Here is a 16,395-nt window from a genome sequence, read left to right as displayed (position 1 = left end):
CTCTCTTTCGTTTGGTCTGTGCGTCTGCTTTTGTGCTAGTACCATACTGTTTTGATTACTGTAGCTTTATAATATACTTTGAAATCATGAAGTGTGATACTTCCAAATTTGTTCTTCTTTCTCAGCATTGCTTGGGTTTGGGGGGGTCTTTTGTGATTCCATATAAGTTTTAGAATTATTTTTTCTAATAATAATTCTATTTATTTTCTAATAATTCTTTTGGTAAAAAGTGAAATCTGTAAAAACTGGAATCATAATAGAGATCACATTGGCTTGGAGTAGTATAGCCCTTTTAACAATATTAATTCTTCCAGTCCAGGAACATGAGTTATCTTTCCATTTATTTGTGTCGTCTTCAATTTCTTTCATCAATGTCTTATAGTTTTCAGTGTACAGATCATTCACCTCTTTGGTTAAAAACCAAAAAAAATAAAAAAGTGTACTCATCAGAAAAGTACTATAACTGAACTCTTAATTTTAACTGTTTTCTCATCTGTTTCATCCCAGTGTACTTGGCTTCTAGGGACAACCCAGACTTAAGATAGAAAGGAGTTACAAAGGTTGCTGTAGCCCCTCATTCTGGGGGCCCAGCCCTGAGTTACTGCTGCAGTTGGCCTTGATCCCATAACTGGGGTCCCTGTTGCCTGAGTTCCCTTTGAGTCATGCCTCAGGTCTGTCTAGACATATACCAGGTAATGTGGCGGTGTTTGGCCATTCAACTAGGAAACCAGTATTTTGATGACCCAGACATTTACTATAATAAAATATATGTCTGAATTTCTGTGTCTAGTCCTGTGTATTTGATAAAATTTATGTTATTATATCACTTCTCATTAGTACTATCACTGTACATTTTTATTTATTTATTTTGAGAGAGAGAGAGTGAGCATGCAAGTGTGGGGAGGGTTAAGGGGAGAGGGAGAGAGAGCTCTGAAGCAGCCTCCATGCCTAGCAGGGTGCCCCACAAGGGGCTCTTTCTCACAATCCTGAGATCATGAAGTCAGATCAGATGCCCAACTGACTGAGCCACCCAGGCGCCCCTCTGGTGCTATCACTGTTCTGACGCTGGTGATCCACAGGTAGAATCTACAGTTTGCCAACTGTTGCTGCCATAGGACTGAGAACCACTTTGAAATCTGGGGGATGCTTCCAGTGATCTGTGGGAAACTTCATTTACATTATAGCTCTGGGAATCGTGGCAATTAATGAAGACAAGAATGACATGAGTAGTGGCTCAAGGTGATTGCATCCTTATATACTTGGCAGACCGCAGAGCAAGTTCTACTATCCATGTGTTCCCTGTCTCACTGTCAGTGAGTTCCTGCCCACCATCAGAAAATGTGCTTGCTCCACACAGTCCTGGACATCTGGTAGCCCTGCTCAGCCTTCATGATCTACTTGTAAGTCACAGGGCAGAGGGCAAACCTTGTGAAAGGAAAAGTTCCCTTGAGCCAGTGTTGTTCCAAATCCACCACAGTGAATCCCTCAGACCCATGCAGCAATTCATCCCCCATGAAATCAGCAGATACATTTGTCTACCTATAATCAGGAGTTTCATTACCAAATGTCTCAGAGTACTGTTTCTTTTATGTGGTTTCCTCTTCCTAAAGTGCCACCTCTTGGTTAGCTCCTGCTCATTCTTCAGGTCAGAGTTCAGATAACACCTCTGGGAACCCCTCCCCCTTACTCCCCTAGACCGGAGCAGATTCCCACCCTCAGGTTTATACAGCACACAGTTCCCCTCTCGTGGCTATCCTCACACTGTATGGAGATGGCCTGTTGACTTGTCTGCCATTTCCATCTGGTGAGCTACTTGAAATCAGGAACTGCATCTTGTTCACAGTTGTACCCCGAAAACTACCATGGTGGCTGCCACAGAGTAGATACTCAAATATTTGTCATGAGTAAATGAAGGAATGAATTTTAAAAGTGAGTAGTTGAAAATGACTTAACCCACACTATAGCATGGACTACATATAGTTTAATAAGCTGGTCATACTGTTCATACACAAGTGACACAACTATACAATATATGGACTAACTAGAGTGTACTTTAATTTATAGGTTAATTTATGTATTAATTTATAGGTTTTGTTCCAGTGGTTCTCAAACTTTTTGGTCTCAGGATCCCTTTCCACTCTTAAAAACTATTGAGGCCTCTAAGGAGATTTGGTTTAGATGGGTTTTATCAGTTAATATTTACTGCATGTGAAATTAAAACAATCAAATTATTTATTAGTTCATTTACAAATAATAATAACAATCTTTTGCATGCTAAAATAAATAGCATATTTCTTATAAAAATAGTTTCCAAAACAAAAAAGTTTAGTAAGAGTGTCATTGCCTTGCATTTTTGCAAATTTCTTGAATATCTGGCTAACTAGAAGACAGCTGGATCCCTACATCTGCTTCTGCCTTGCGTTTTTGCAAATTTCTTGAATATCTGGCTAACTAGAAGACCGCTGGATCCTTACATCTGCTTCTGCGTTCATTCTATCAGGGTCAATATCCCGGAGCCTCTGGAAAACTCCACTGTATGCTGGTGAGACCATGAGAGTGAAAAAAGGTGATGATTGTTTTCGTATTGTTAGGAAAATAATAATGATGCTGCAAAAGCCCTAAAGATTTTGGGAACCCCATGGATCCTTGGACCATCCATTGAGATGTGCTGCCCTTTTTAATAAGGAAAAACTCTTAGCCAGGTGTGGTTAAGGGAAATATCTTTGTTCTGTTCTAGTCCTGATCCTCTTTCCTTTGTTTTTATTTAATTCATTTAGTCCCTGATTCTCTCCCTTGACACCTCTCTGTCAGAATGTTACACTAATACATTGCAATGAACATAAGCCATTAATGCTGAGTTCAGGCAGAAAGCTCCAAATTCCCATTTGACGAAATTGTCGTTTATCTGTCACAGAGTAGTAGTTGCAGTAAATATTCGCTATGGGTAATACCTGGTGTTGTGTTGTGCTATAGTAATCCTAGATGTTGTGCAAGGGTCAGAGCCGTAAGTACCACTAGCATACCTGGTATATGTGTAAAGCTCACTAAAAAAAATAACAATTTACAAGAAGAAGATGAACGGAGAGGACACTCTCCCTTTATCTTTTATTACTCCACCACAAGGTGATGTTGGGCTAGGCCAGCAGGATGAGTCATGGAAAGTGCTACAGAAGAGGAAAACCAGCTCCATACCACTTTATACATTTATTGGGGACCATCTAGTGCATCTTTGTTCTAGAAGATTCCTGGCCAGGGAAATGCCCTGTTAAGATCACCCAGACTTGAGCTCAAGGAGGGGGCACCAATGACATGAATATCAAGTCTCCCAGAGAACTTACTTCGGTCCAGCTGAGCCACCTCATTGGTCAACTAGCAGGCGGAGGACAGATAAGGACCTGCAGGACCATGGGATTATCTGATCTCACTGGAAAGTGTGATGGTTCGTGTCCTTCTCTAAGAAAAGAGGGGTGGGTTACTCATACCTACACTTAGTGATGAAAGCAAAGTTATAGTTGAGAGGGTGACCAGATCATCCTGGTCTGACCAGAACTTCTCCAGGCTTAATGCGGAGAGTCTTGTATCTAGAAACCCCCCAGTCAGGCAAACCAGGACGGTTGGTCCCTCTGATAGCTAGAGACCTGAAAGCTCCTCCCGAGAGCAGACATGATTCTGTGTATCAACTCCAATGTATTAAGAGGATTCTGAGGGAAAATTCAAACTGTTTGGGAAAGAGGGCCTAAGCTTTTTCCATTACGCACACTGATACTGATTATAGTGGGGGAAACTATCAAGTAAGCTAGGCATTCAAACCAACTCCCAGAAAAAAAGAAAACAAAAACAATTTAGATGAAATAGTATAAACGTCTTTATAAATAAAGCACCAAAGAATTGACAAGAGAGGGATTACCAGGTAAAATCAAATGTCAAGGGAGAAACATCAGGGAGAATTTAGCATTCCAAACTGAACTTCCCCTTAGGGCATTCACCAGTCTGGGCAAACCAGAAACAGAAGTCACAGTGCTGGGCATGCTAGAATGTACGTGTGTGCATGTGTGTGTGTGTCTGTGTGTGTGTGTGAAGAGGTGGTCATAGGTGATCTCCCACATTAGGCTAAGAACCAGTGACCTTTTCTGCAGGGTGAATGTAAACCGAAAGTAAGCTGGCAGGAAATAAGGAACCATGTGTGAGAAACAAAAAATACTACAGATTGGTCATTATATGCTTCCCACTCTTTCCTTTTTTGGAAGGAGAGGGTGTCTAGAGGTTATCCAATGTCCCACTATGATATGTTGGCTATGGGGGTTGGATAACTTGTCTCTTTAGTTCCTGGGTCATCAGATCAAGATAGACTATATTCAAGGAGGCTTATGTGCACCTGGACCAGATTTAGACAATGAGATCTTGGCTTCAAGCTGACACTGTAATAGGATGGGATTTTTGGAGGCCTTGGGTGAGGATGAATGTGTTTTACGTATGGGAAAAAGTAAAATGTATGAGGCAGAAGGCAGATATAAATGTAGGAAAAGGATTTGAGAGAGTCCAATATACATTTGTGATAAAACTCTAAGTGAGAGGCGCCTGGGTGGCTCAGTCAGTTAAGCGTCTAATTCTTGATCTCTGCTCGGGTCTTGATCTCAGGGTCGTGAGCTCAGGCCCCATGTTGGGTCCACGCTGGGTGTGGAGCCTACTTAAAAAAGAAAAACTCTCAGCAAAATAGGAATAGAGCTTATAATGGGTATCTACAAAACATTTAAAACTACTGCCATGTTTCATAGGGAAAGACTGACAGCTAAGGTCAGGAATGAGACAAGAATTTCTGCTCTTCTGGGTGTTATACACAACTAATGAATCGTTGAACACTACATCAAAAACTAATGATGTACTATATGTTGGCTAACTGAACATAATAATAAAAAACAAACAAACAAACAAAAAAGGAATTTCAGCTCTTACCATCTCCATTCAACATTGTATTTTAGATCTTAACCAGGATACCAATGTAAGAAAAAGAAATGGCATCCAGATTGGAAAGGAAGAAGTAGAACTATTTTTATTCCCAGATGACATTATCATCTATGTAAGAAATCTTAAAGAATCTACAAAAAAGCTACTAGAATTAATAAGTGAATTTAGCAAGTTCACAAAGATCAAGATACAAAAACAATGTATTTCTGTATATAAGCAATAAACAATCAAAAATGGAAAATTTTAAAAACACCACTTATAATAGCATAAAAATAGGAAATGTTTATGGATAAATTTGACAAAATATCTACAAAACCATACAAAACACTCCTGAGAGAAATTGAAGACTTAAATAGATGGAGAAGCATACCGTGTTCATGATTTAGATGATATAAACTGTCAGTTATTTCCAGATTGATTTATAGATTCAACACAATCCCAATCAAAATCCTAGCAGGCTTTTTTTTTTTTTTTTTTAATCAACAAGCTCCTCTAAAATTTATATGGAAAATTCATGGACCTTAAATAGCTGAAGTAATTTTGAAAAAGAACAAAGCTGAAGGACTCACACAACCTGCTTTCAAGACTTATTCTAAAGACACAGTAGTCAAGGTACAATGATATTGGCATAAGGATAAACATATAGATTGACAGAATAGAATAGAGACCCCAGAAATAAACCTAGTGGGTCATATATGGTGAATTGATCTCTGACAAAGGTGCCAAGCCAATTCAAGCAGGAAAGGATGATTTTTTTCAACAAAAGGTGCTGGAACACATGGATAGCTATAAGCAAAAAATGAACCTCAACTCTACCTCACACCTCATATAAAAGTTAACTCAAATGGATCATAAACCTAAATGTAATGGCTAAAACCACAGAATTTCTAGAATAAGGTGCAGGAGGGGATTTTGTATATGAGAAAAATGTAAAATGTTGGAGCCAGAGGGCAGATAGATGTAGAAAAAACACATGAGAAAGTCCAACATATATTTTTGATGAAAACTCTCAGCAAACTGGGAATAGGGAGGGTTAAGAGGAAGTCTCAATACAATTTTTTAAGTACCTAAGGCAGAATGAAAAATAAAACATACCAAATATATGAGATACAGCTAAAGCAGTGCTGAGAAGGAAGTATACCTCTAAATGCTAGCGGTAGAGAAGAAGGTCTCAAATCAATAATTGTAGTTTCTACCTCAAAAAATTAGAAACAGAAGAGCAAAATAAACACAAATCAACCAGAAAGGAAGGAAATAATAACGATAATAGCAGAAATAAATGGAATTGAAAATAGGAAAACAACAGAGGAAATAAAAAACCTAGTTCTTTGAAAATAAACCAATAAAATTGACAAACCTCTAGCATGACTAATAAATATGGAAAGAGATGGGCAAAAGACGCAAATCTCCAACTTTAAGAATAAAATGAGATATCACTATAGAACTTGTCATCTTTAAAAGGATAATTGGGGAAACTACAAACAACTTTATGCTCATGAATTTCACAACTTAGAAAAAAATGGAGCAATTCCTCAAAAACCAGTAACTACCAAAATTCAATCAAAATGAAATATTCTTTAAAAGTCATATGACCATAAAAATTGAATTTCTAATTTAAAAGCTCCTGAAAAATGAATTTGCAGAATGTCTGGATAGTTTCACTAGAGAATCTTATCAGACATTAAAGAATTAACACCAGTTTTACACAATATATATCAGAAAATTAGAAGAGGCAGAATCACTTCCCAGTGCATTATATGAGGCTAGTATTACCATGGTACCAAAACCATACAGAGACCGTAGGCAAAAACGAAAACTATAGGGCGATATCCTTCATGAATTTAGGTGCAAAAATCCTAAAAAAAAAAAATTAGCAAATTGAAGCCTGCTATGTATAAAAAATTATATATTATGATCAACTGGGATTTATTCATGAAATGAAAGGCTAGTTTAACATTTGAAAATAAATCAATAAAATCCATAAGAACAGGCTAATAGAGACATAGCACATGATCATGTCAATCGATGGAGAAAAATCATTTGAAAAAATCCAACACCCATTCATGAAAAGAACTCTTAGCAATCTAGGAAAAGAAGGGAACTTCCTCAAACTGATGAAGAGCATGTGCCAAAAAAACCCTTTATCTTACATCAGACTCAATGATGAAAGACTGAATATTTTCCTTGTAAAAATCAACTGTCTTTCTGTATGTTAGGAATGAACATATGGAAACAAAAATTAAAAATACAGTGTAATTTGTACTTGCTCCAAAAGAAACATAAATAAATATAAATCTAACCAAACATGTATAGGTTCTGTATACTGATAATTATAAAATGCTAATGAAAGAAATCAGAGACTCAAATAAATGACATACTATGTTCATGAATTGGACAACCCAATGTAGTAAAGATGTCAGTTCTTCCCCAAATTGGGCTCTAGTTTAATATATTTCTATCAAAATGCCAGCTAGGTTTTTTTTGTTGACATAGACAATTTTATTCTAAAAGTAAGGCCCTAGAATATCTGAAACAATCTTGAAAAAGAAGAATAAATTAGAAGGACTCACTTTACCTGATATTAAGTTTTATTATATAGCTACAGTAATCAAAGAACTGTAGTATTTGTAGAGGTCTAGAACAGAACAGTGAACCCAGAAGTAGATCCACACAAATATGTTCAACTGATTTTTTTTTACATAAATGCAGAAGCAGTTTACTGGGAGGAAGGATAACCTTTTCAACATTTAGTGCAGGAGTAATTGGACATCTGTGGCCCCCAGAAATGAACCTCATGTAAACCTTATATCTAACACAAAGAATAACTCAAAATGGATCATAGATATAAATGAAAAATATAAAACCATAAACATTTGGGGAAAAAATAAGAGAAAATCTTTGGGATCTGGGGTTAAGCAAAGAGTTCTTAGTATTGACATCAAAAGCACAATTCATAAAAGGAAAGACTGATAAACTGGACTACTCTGTCCTATCTTAATATGCGCAGGCTGGTATAACAAAATACCACAGATTGGGTGGCTTAAACAACAATTTTTCTCTCAGTTCTGGAGGTTGGGAAGTTCAAGATCAAGAGGCCAGCAGATTAGGTGTTTAGTGAGAGCCTGATTCCTGGATTGCAGACTGACATTTTCTCCCAGTGTATTCACTTGGCCTTGCTTCAGTGAGTACACATGAAGTGCTGGGTAGGTGGGGAAAGAGGGGGAGACTGAGAGACAGAGCGAGAGCTAGAGCCCTCTAGCTCACTGTCTTCCTCTTCTTATAAGGGGATCAATCCCATCATGAGAGTGTAATACTCTTAGGACCTAATCTAAATTTAATTACTTCCCAAAGCCTCCACTTTCTAATACCATCACATTGAGGATTCATCATATGAATTTTGCAGGGACACAAAGATTCAGTCCATAAGGGACCTCATCAAAATTAAAAGCTTTTCTCCATGAAAGCACACATGAAGCAGATGAAAGACAAGCTACAGACTTAGAGAAAAGATTTGTGAACCACGTATCTCACAAAGGACTAACATCTAGATAAATAAAGACCTCCCAAACTCAACAGTACAAAAAAATCCAAATAGAAAAAGAGCAAAAGACATGACCAGACATTTTATTGAAGAGGCACATGAAAAAAATGTTCAATATTATTAACCATGAGGGAAATGCAAAATAAAACCATACTGAGATATCACTACAGACCTATCAGACTAATTAAAATTTTTAAAAGGGGCTGACAACACTAAGTCCTGGCAAGATGGTGAGGAACTGGATAACTAGGAAAGCAGTTTGACAGTTTCTTTAAAAACTAAACATGCAATTACAATATAACCAGCAATTGCACTCTTATGCATTTTCCCAGAGAAATAAAAACATAGTCACAAACCAAAAAACCACACCCAAATGTTCAAAACAGCTTTATTCATAATAGTCAAAACCTGGAAGCAACCTATATGTCTTTAAACATGTGAATGGTTAAACTGTGGGGTACCCATACCTCAGAATCCTATTTAGCAACAAAAAGGAATAAACTAAGGATACAGCAACAACTTGGATGAATCTCCAGGGAATTATGCTGAATGAAAAAAGCAATCCCAAAAGGCTACACATTGTATGATTCATTTCTATAACACTCTTTTAAAAATTCCACTATAATTAACATAGTGTTATATTAGTTTCAGGTGTATAATATAGTTATATAACACTTTTGAGAGGATAAAGTTTTAGAAATGGAGAACAAGTTAGTGGTTGCCAGGGTTAGGGATGAAGAGAGGAGCACAGTAAGGGAGGTGGGTGTGTTCCAAAAGGGCAACACAGGGTGGGGTGGGAGGGATGGGGTGACTGGGTGATAGACACTGGGGAGGGTATGTGCTCTGGTAAGCGCTGTGAATTGTGCAAGACTGTTGAATCTCAGATCTGTACCTCTGAAACAAATAATGCAATATATGTTAAGAAAAAAAAAAGAAGAAGAAGAAGACAGCGGGAGGGGAAGAATGAAGCGGGGGAAATCGGAGGGGTAGACGAACCATGAGAGACGATGGACTCTGAAAAACAAACAGGGTTCTAGAGGGGAGGGGGGTGGGAGGATGGGTTAGCCTGGTGGTGGGTATTGAGGAGGGCACATTCTGCATGGAGCACTGGGTGTTATGCACAAACAATGCATCATGGAACACTTCATCTAAAACTAATGATGTAATGTATGGGGATTAACATAAGAATAAAATAAAATTAAAATAAAATAAAATAAAATAAAATAAAATAAAATAAAATAAAATAAAATAAAATAAAATAAATCTCCTAACTTGAAGGACAGGAGAGGATCTCATGATTTATAAACTCAAAAAAACAAAAAAACAAAAAAAAACAAAACAAAAACAAAAGGGCAACACAAGGGTCTTTGTATTGACCACTGCAAACATACTGTATCTTCACTGTGGTAGTAGATAGATAATCCTACACAGGTGCTATAATTGTATAGCATAAAATACACACATACAAATGCATACTAGGGAAATCTGAATAAGATTGGTGGATTGTATCAATGTCAGTATCCTGGTTGTGATATTGTACTATAGTTTTGCAAGATGTTAACATTAGGGGAAAGGAGGTAAAGAGTATTATAAGATCTTGCTGTATTATTCCTTATCATTGCATGTGAATCTACAATTATTTCAAAATAAAAGTCCATTTTAAAACATTGAGTTTTTTTTTTTAATTAGTGAATAAGTGCAGAGAAACTAGGTAACTAGAGAGGTTAAATGTTTGATAGACTTCACCAATGAAACTATCTGGGCCTAGAGTTTTCTTTATGCAAAAGTTTTTGATAATGGATTTATTTTCTTTAATAGCTATAGAGCTATTCACATTTTTTATTTCATTTTGTGTTTTGCTAGGTTGTATTATTCAATTTGTTCACTTTATTTAATTACGTATTTGTTGATATGAGGTTTTCCATAGCATTCTCTTATTATCCTTCTAATATCTATAGGATCGGAAATAATAAATCCTCTTTTATTCCTGATATTAGTAAATTATGTTCTTGATCAGTCTAGTTGGGGGGCTATTAATTTTGCTGATCTTTTCAAGAAATTAGTTTTGGCTCTATTTTCTCTATTTTTTCCCTTTTTTATTTCACTGATATCTGCCCTGATCTTTGTCCCTTTCCCCCCTCTATTTATTTTTTGTTTACTATGCTCTTTTTTTTTAACCTTCTTAGGGTGGAACTTAAGGTCATTGATCTCAGGCTTTTTATTATTTTTAATTGAGCATTTAAAGCTATTAATCTCCCTCTGAGCAGCATCCTACACATTTTGGTATCCTATATTTCATTCAGTTTGGGATATTTTCTAATTTCTGATTTCCCCTGTGATTTAGAACTGTGTTGTTTAATTTATAAATATTAGTGATTTTCCTAGATATATTTTTTGTTATTGATTTCTAGTTTAATTCCATTGTGATCAGAGAACATCCTCCCTATGATTTAAATTTTTATAAATTTGTTGGCAGTCATTGTATGGCCAAACAGCATGTAGTCTATCATGGGACTGTACTATATCTACTTGAAAATAATTTATATTCTGCAGTTGATGCAGTTGTTATCAATTAAATCAAGGTAGTAATAGTGTTTTTTAGGTTATCTATATGTCTTTAACTTTTCTGTTTATTTCTTTCAATTCCTGGGAGAGGGGTGTTATTTTTCTCTATATACAATTTTGCCAATTTTTACTTTATGTGTTTTAAAGCTCTGTTATTAGGTGCATTTGTATTTATAATTATTATGTCTTCCCATGAATTGATCCTTTTATCATTATAAAATGTCCCTCTTTATCTCTAGTAATTCTCTGATCCTGAAATCTACTGTACATGTTAGGCATAAATGTAGTACTGCCAGCCTTCTTATGTTTGCATTGCATTTTTTTCAATACATGTATTTTCAACCTCTCTGTGTATTATATTTAAAGTGCTTGTGTTATAGATAGCAAATAATTGGGTCTTGCTGTTTTATACATTCTGCCTATTTCTGCATTTTAACTAGACTGTTCAGTCTATCAACACTCAGTGTTATTATTGCTAGGGTTGGATTTAGGTCTACCGTTTTATTATTTGTTTTCTATATGTCCCCTCCAGGTTTTTCATTGTTCTTTCCTCTGTTCTTTTTTTTTTTGGCTGTCCTTTTAATATATTTTAGAATTCCAATTTAATTTATTTATTATCTTTTTTAAAAGATTTTATTTATTTATTTAAGAGAGAGTGAGAGAGAGAGAGAGAAGGAGCAGGGCAGGGGCAGAGGGAGAGGGAGAAGCAGGGAGTCTGATGTGGGGCTCCATTCTGGGACTCCAGGATCATGATCTGAGCCTAAGGCAGTTGCTCAACTGAATGAGCCACCTAGGTGCCCCTAATTTATTTATTATTATTTTGGCTTTTTGCCTATCTTTTAGTGGTTGCTCTAGCAATTATAATTTACATCTTTAACTTTTTACAGTTTACTTAGAGTTAATTTAAGGCAGTTTCATGTAAAATATAGAAACTTTGAAATTATAGGTTTGTTTATATAGATTTATTTCTCCATTCTTCAAATTAAAGTTGTTTTATGTATTATATTTACATCAATATTACAGTTTTTGCTTTAAACCGTTGTATGTATTTGAAAGAAATTAAGATAAAATAGTCTTACATATTGACCATTTCTGATGCTCTACATTCCTTCCTAAAGATTGGAGGTTCTCCCTGGGATCATTTCAGTCTGAGGAGATTCCTTTAATGTTGCTTGTAGATCAGGACTGCTATTGATGCAATCCTTCTGTATCTTTCAGACACTTCCATCTTGAAAAATATTTTCTGGCAGTACAGAATTCCGAGCTAACAGTGTTTGTTTTTCTTTCATTCTTTCCACACTTTAGAGACCTCATTCCACTATTTTTGAGGTACCATCTCACTCTCAGTCTGTGTTAAGAGTCTTTTCGCTCAAGAATAGATCAGCAACATACAATTGTATGTTGAGCATTTTGGGATTTTACAGGCATTATGAATGCTGTGTGTTATTTTTAAAAATCAGGCAATTAGGGATGCCTGGGTGGCTCAGTCAGTTAAGCAACCAACTCTTGATCTCAGCTCAGGTCTTGATCTTGGGGTGGTGAGTTCAAGCCCTGTTCTCTCTCCATGATGGGTGTGGAGACTACTTTAAAAAAAAATCAGGCAATTAACTTGGATTTAAACTGCAAACTCTGTCTCGCATGCAGTGGAGGGAAGCTCAAGTCTCAACTCAATCTTTGAGCCTTAGCTTCACTGCCAAGCATGATTCAGGCATCTGCTAAGTATTTGGGCAAAATTTACGCACAAAGTTTGGGGCTCTGCCGTCTGGCTTTCCTTGGGATTTCCTTGCCTTGGAACTTTCCCTGGCTCTGGTTTCCCTGAACTGTGTCTCCAACAATCGGCTGCAGTTTTCCCATCATAGTTTTAGTTGTTCCACACAGACAGACTGGGCACTGCAGCTAAGTTAAAAGCCATTGTCTTCAGGTAATTTTTTTAAATATGTTTTTTCTGGAGCTTATCGTTGTCATCTGTGGGAAGGTTGGTTTCATAGCAGTTACTCAGCCATGACCAGAAACATGACTCCCCCCAAATTATGACTTCATACAATAAATATTATCATGTCCCATTCATACCCCCCCAACAGTTAAAATTATTCATTGGTATCCCATTGCATTTAAAGTAAAATTGAAGCTTTGCATATTATCCTTCATCTTAGCACACCTGCCCAGTTCTTCCTAAATGCAGTGCTTCATGGACATCAGTTACTGTCCCTCCAGACCTCAAGATTTCATGAGACAGACCTGCCCTATCTGTAGGTGAGAGATATTTTGGAAAATAGTTGTACCTGTGAGATTAATGATTAGGGGTGTATCTCATCATTGTTTAATTTCATAAGATTAGCCAGAATTAGAATCCCTAGCATTAGTCACATATGCATTTGATGAAAAAAAGCTTGATATTATTGAAGCATGCATTAATAATATATTTTTTGCCTCTTGCAACAGATGGATGGATCTTCAGGAAAGGTATCTCATTATACCAAGTGAAGTCGGAGAAAGACAAATACTGTATATTCTCACTTACATGTGGAATCTAAACAAAATGAAAACATGAACTTATAGAGAATGAATCAGTGGTTGCCAGAGGTAGGGTGGGAAGTGGGTGAAATGGGTGAAGGTGGTCAAAAGATACAAATTTCTAGCTATAAAATAAATAAGTCACAGGAACGTAATGTACAACACGGTGACCATAGTTAATAATACTGTATTATATATTTGAAAGTTGTTAAGAGAGTAAATCTTAAAAGTTCCCATCACAAGAAAAAAATTAAAACTGTGTGGTGATGGATGTTAACTAGATTTATTGTGGCCATCATTTTGCAACATATACAATTTTTGAATTATTATTTTTTTAACTTTTGAATTATTATGTTGTAGACCTGAAACTAATATAATTTTCTATGTCGATTATATCTCAATTATATATATGATAAAAAGCCTTTTATGCCTGGAAACTAGAATTGACTCTTTAAGTCAAAATTTTATCACTGTATTATTAAAGTCTGGCTATTGAATTATCTGAAATTTCTCCAAAACTTTTATAAGACTTGGAATTTATAACTATCATAATAATATATGAAACAAATTATTACCACAAAAGCAAACGATCTATGTTTCTCTATAATTTCTATTATGCTTAAAACAATGAGCAAATGCTAATGACTTAAAACAGTTACAACTTTCTTTCTGTTCACCTCTTTAAGTGCTCTTTTTTTAGGTACAAATTAATTTCTCTTCTAATTCATATGCACCATTATAACTTACGTTCTCATAATCGTGTTAGCAGTTAAGTGGTTTACCATTGTATTCTTCCATTGCTTGAGGAAGTTTTATAGAAAATTCTCCTTTTTAATCTTTGCAAATGATAACAAATAATGTGCGCCTTCAATTTCACAGATTAATAAACAGAAGGAGGACATGGAAACAAGGAAAAAGTTGGACAGCCTAGGTGGCAAGGTTTGCATTTAAATTTAAGTTATTTTTTTCTTCTTTTATTCTGTGTGAGTCTTATTTTGACATCTGGGTTGAAAAAGGTATACATACCATATTGAGACTTTTCACTTTCCAAGATTCGAGTTTGAAGGAGAAAATCCTTAAAAGTGTGGATGGGAGCCCAGGAGTGATGGCTGAGCTCAGTGAGAGGGGTATAAGCCAACAAGAAGGCAAACCTGGCTGAAGGAAGGGGAAAGTGTTGTCCCGGTACACCAAGCCTTAGGCTCATGCCGTATCTCTTCAGATCCCTGTCCCTATACTCCTACCTTCTATTCCCCTAGCTTCCTACAAATAAGATACAGACCTCAAGCTGTCATGTCACCCCACTCCTCACCCCACTCCCACCTTTCCAGGTGCTTCCAGAAAACACTGATCTGTTGGTATGTTTTTCTTAGTACAGTAGCATCAGTGGGAGGAGAGGAAAAACAGACCCAGCCGACACATTAAATCAGGCCAAAAGGGGGAGTGTAGCACTGGGAAAAGGACCAGACCCATGCCCTTTGGGACTGAAAATCTGACCCTGCAATGCCAACTCACAGGAGGAAACGAAAGGGACACGATTCTGGAGAATGAAGTGAGAATAACCAAGCTGCTTCTTTTTGTGTGCCAGAGCCTGAAACTAGTCAAGGCGAAAGAGACTGCTGTGTCCCCGTGGCCCTTACAGCCCAGGATTCCATCCAGACCTAGAGCAAGTTCAAGACCACACTCACCCTCCATCAGTGTCTCAACTGTGAACACCAGGAAAGTTAAGACTCCAAAGAAATCTGCAAAGGAAGAGCAGCCTGTGGTAAGAACTGCTCCTATGACCATACTCTAGGATACCTGCATCCATCCAGGGCCACGGCTGTGTTAGCACTATTATGACCTCACGTCCAGCATGAGCAAGGCTGGTGGTCTCCTACACTGGATGCCCCCTACTCTCTGTGCCTGCAGCCGGGCAGGGACCTCTGGCCTGCTCTCTCTACACCAATGTGTCCTTCCTTGTTGGGCCCCTTGACTGCCCAAGAGGATGCCATCATTATCCTCAACGTGGTCGTTTAGGCTCAGCTTAGTCGCTAAGGCTCAGTGGGTCTCTATTAAATTAGCAAGATAGAAAAGCCACATTCCAAGCACAGTCTAGGGTGTATAATTACTAACTCCTTACTGCCCAATACCTAACAGAAGCTTCCTGAAAATTCCCTGAAGGACGTGCAGCTATACAGTCCATTTGCTCATAGTATTCTAAGTTGACAACTGGATTAACTCACACCATCAGAGATACACATGCATCAGTGATACACTATTATTCTCTTAATTCACCATCCCTCCAAATAATCAGAATTGCTTTTACTGGACCCAAGGCGGTACTACTGGTCTGTATAAAAGAGCGTGTTAAGAAGTAGCTCTGTGATGTTCAACTCAACGTTGGCTTAGTGTGTGGACCCTGCTGAGACACAATCCCTCCCTTTGTAATGATTCTATGGGGAACTTGCTTCCGCTGTGAGTTACGGGAATTGTTGTATTTCTCTAAGAGACCGATCTAGCCTGTGGGCACTGTGAATTGTGTAACCAGTCAAAACTCTTTTTCCGTGTTGATTTTTTAAAAGCTCAGGAGCCGGTTGGTGATACAGAGAGCCAATGTGTAGCACTTCCCATACTTTTTTGTCTTGTTTCTGCCTGTCCGCGTGTTCTTCCTCCTTCTCCCACAGGGGGCAGAATTTGCCTCGCTAAGGCTTGGGGCACAGAGGACCTGAGCAGGAGCAGGCTGCCTGTGCCATCCTTGTTCCAAAAGCAAAGGTAGGGGTGTCTCATGCCGGCTCACCGGGCAGATGCTCACAGCTCCCCCGCAGCAGAGG

General features: G+C 37.3%; 1 protein-coding gene across 1 annotated transcript in view; it reads left to right on the top strand.

Moving 5' to 3' along the window:
• The window catches only part of LOC135364297 (uncharacterized protein C10orf67, mitochondrial-like), a 122,164-nt gene that overhangs the window by 60,971 nt on the left and 44,798 nt on the right, over positions 1-16,395 (top strand). Inside the window, exons 10-11 of the mRNA XM_064590296.1 lie at positions 14,465-14,524; positions 15,171-15,347. Coding sequence (XP_064446366.1) covers positions 14,465-14,524; positions 15,171-15,347 — 237 coding nt within the window. The remainder of the gene's footprint in view (positions 1-14,464; positions 14,525-15,170; positions 15,348-16,395) is intronic.

The sequence above is a fragment of the Mirounga angustirostris genome, unplaced genomic scaffold (genome assembly GCF_029215605.1).
Source record: "Mirounga angustirostris isolate CCGP_5_RB_7025 unplaced genomic scaffold, mMirAng1.0.hap1 SCAF_5, whole genome shotgun sequence".
NCBI classification, from domain to species: domain Eukaryota; kingdom Metazoa; phylum Chordata; class Mammalia; order Carnivora; family Phocidae; genus Mirounga; species Mirounga angustirostris.
Note: the sequence above shows the minus strand (reverse complement) of the source record. Positions and strands in the feature narration are given on the sequence as shown.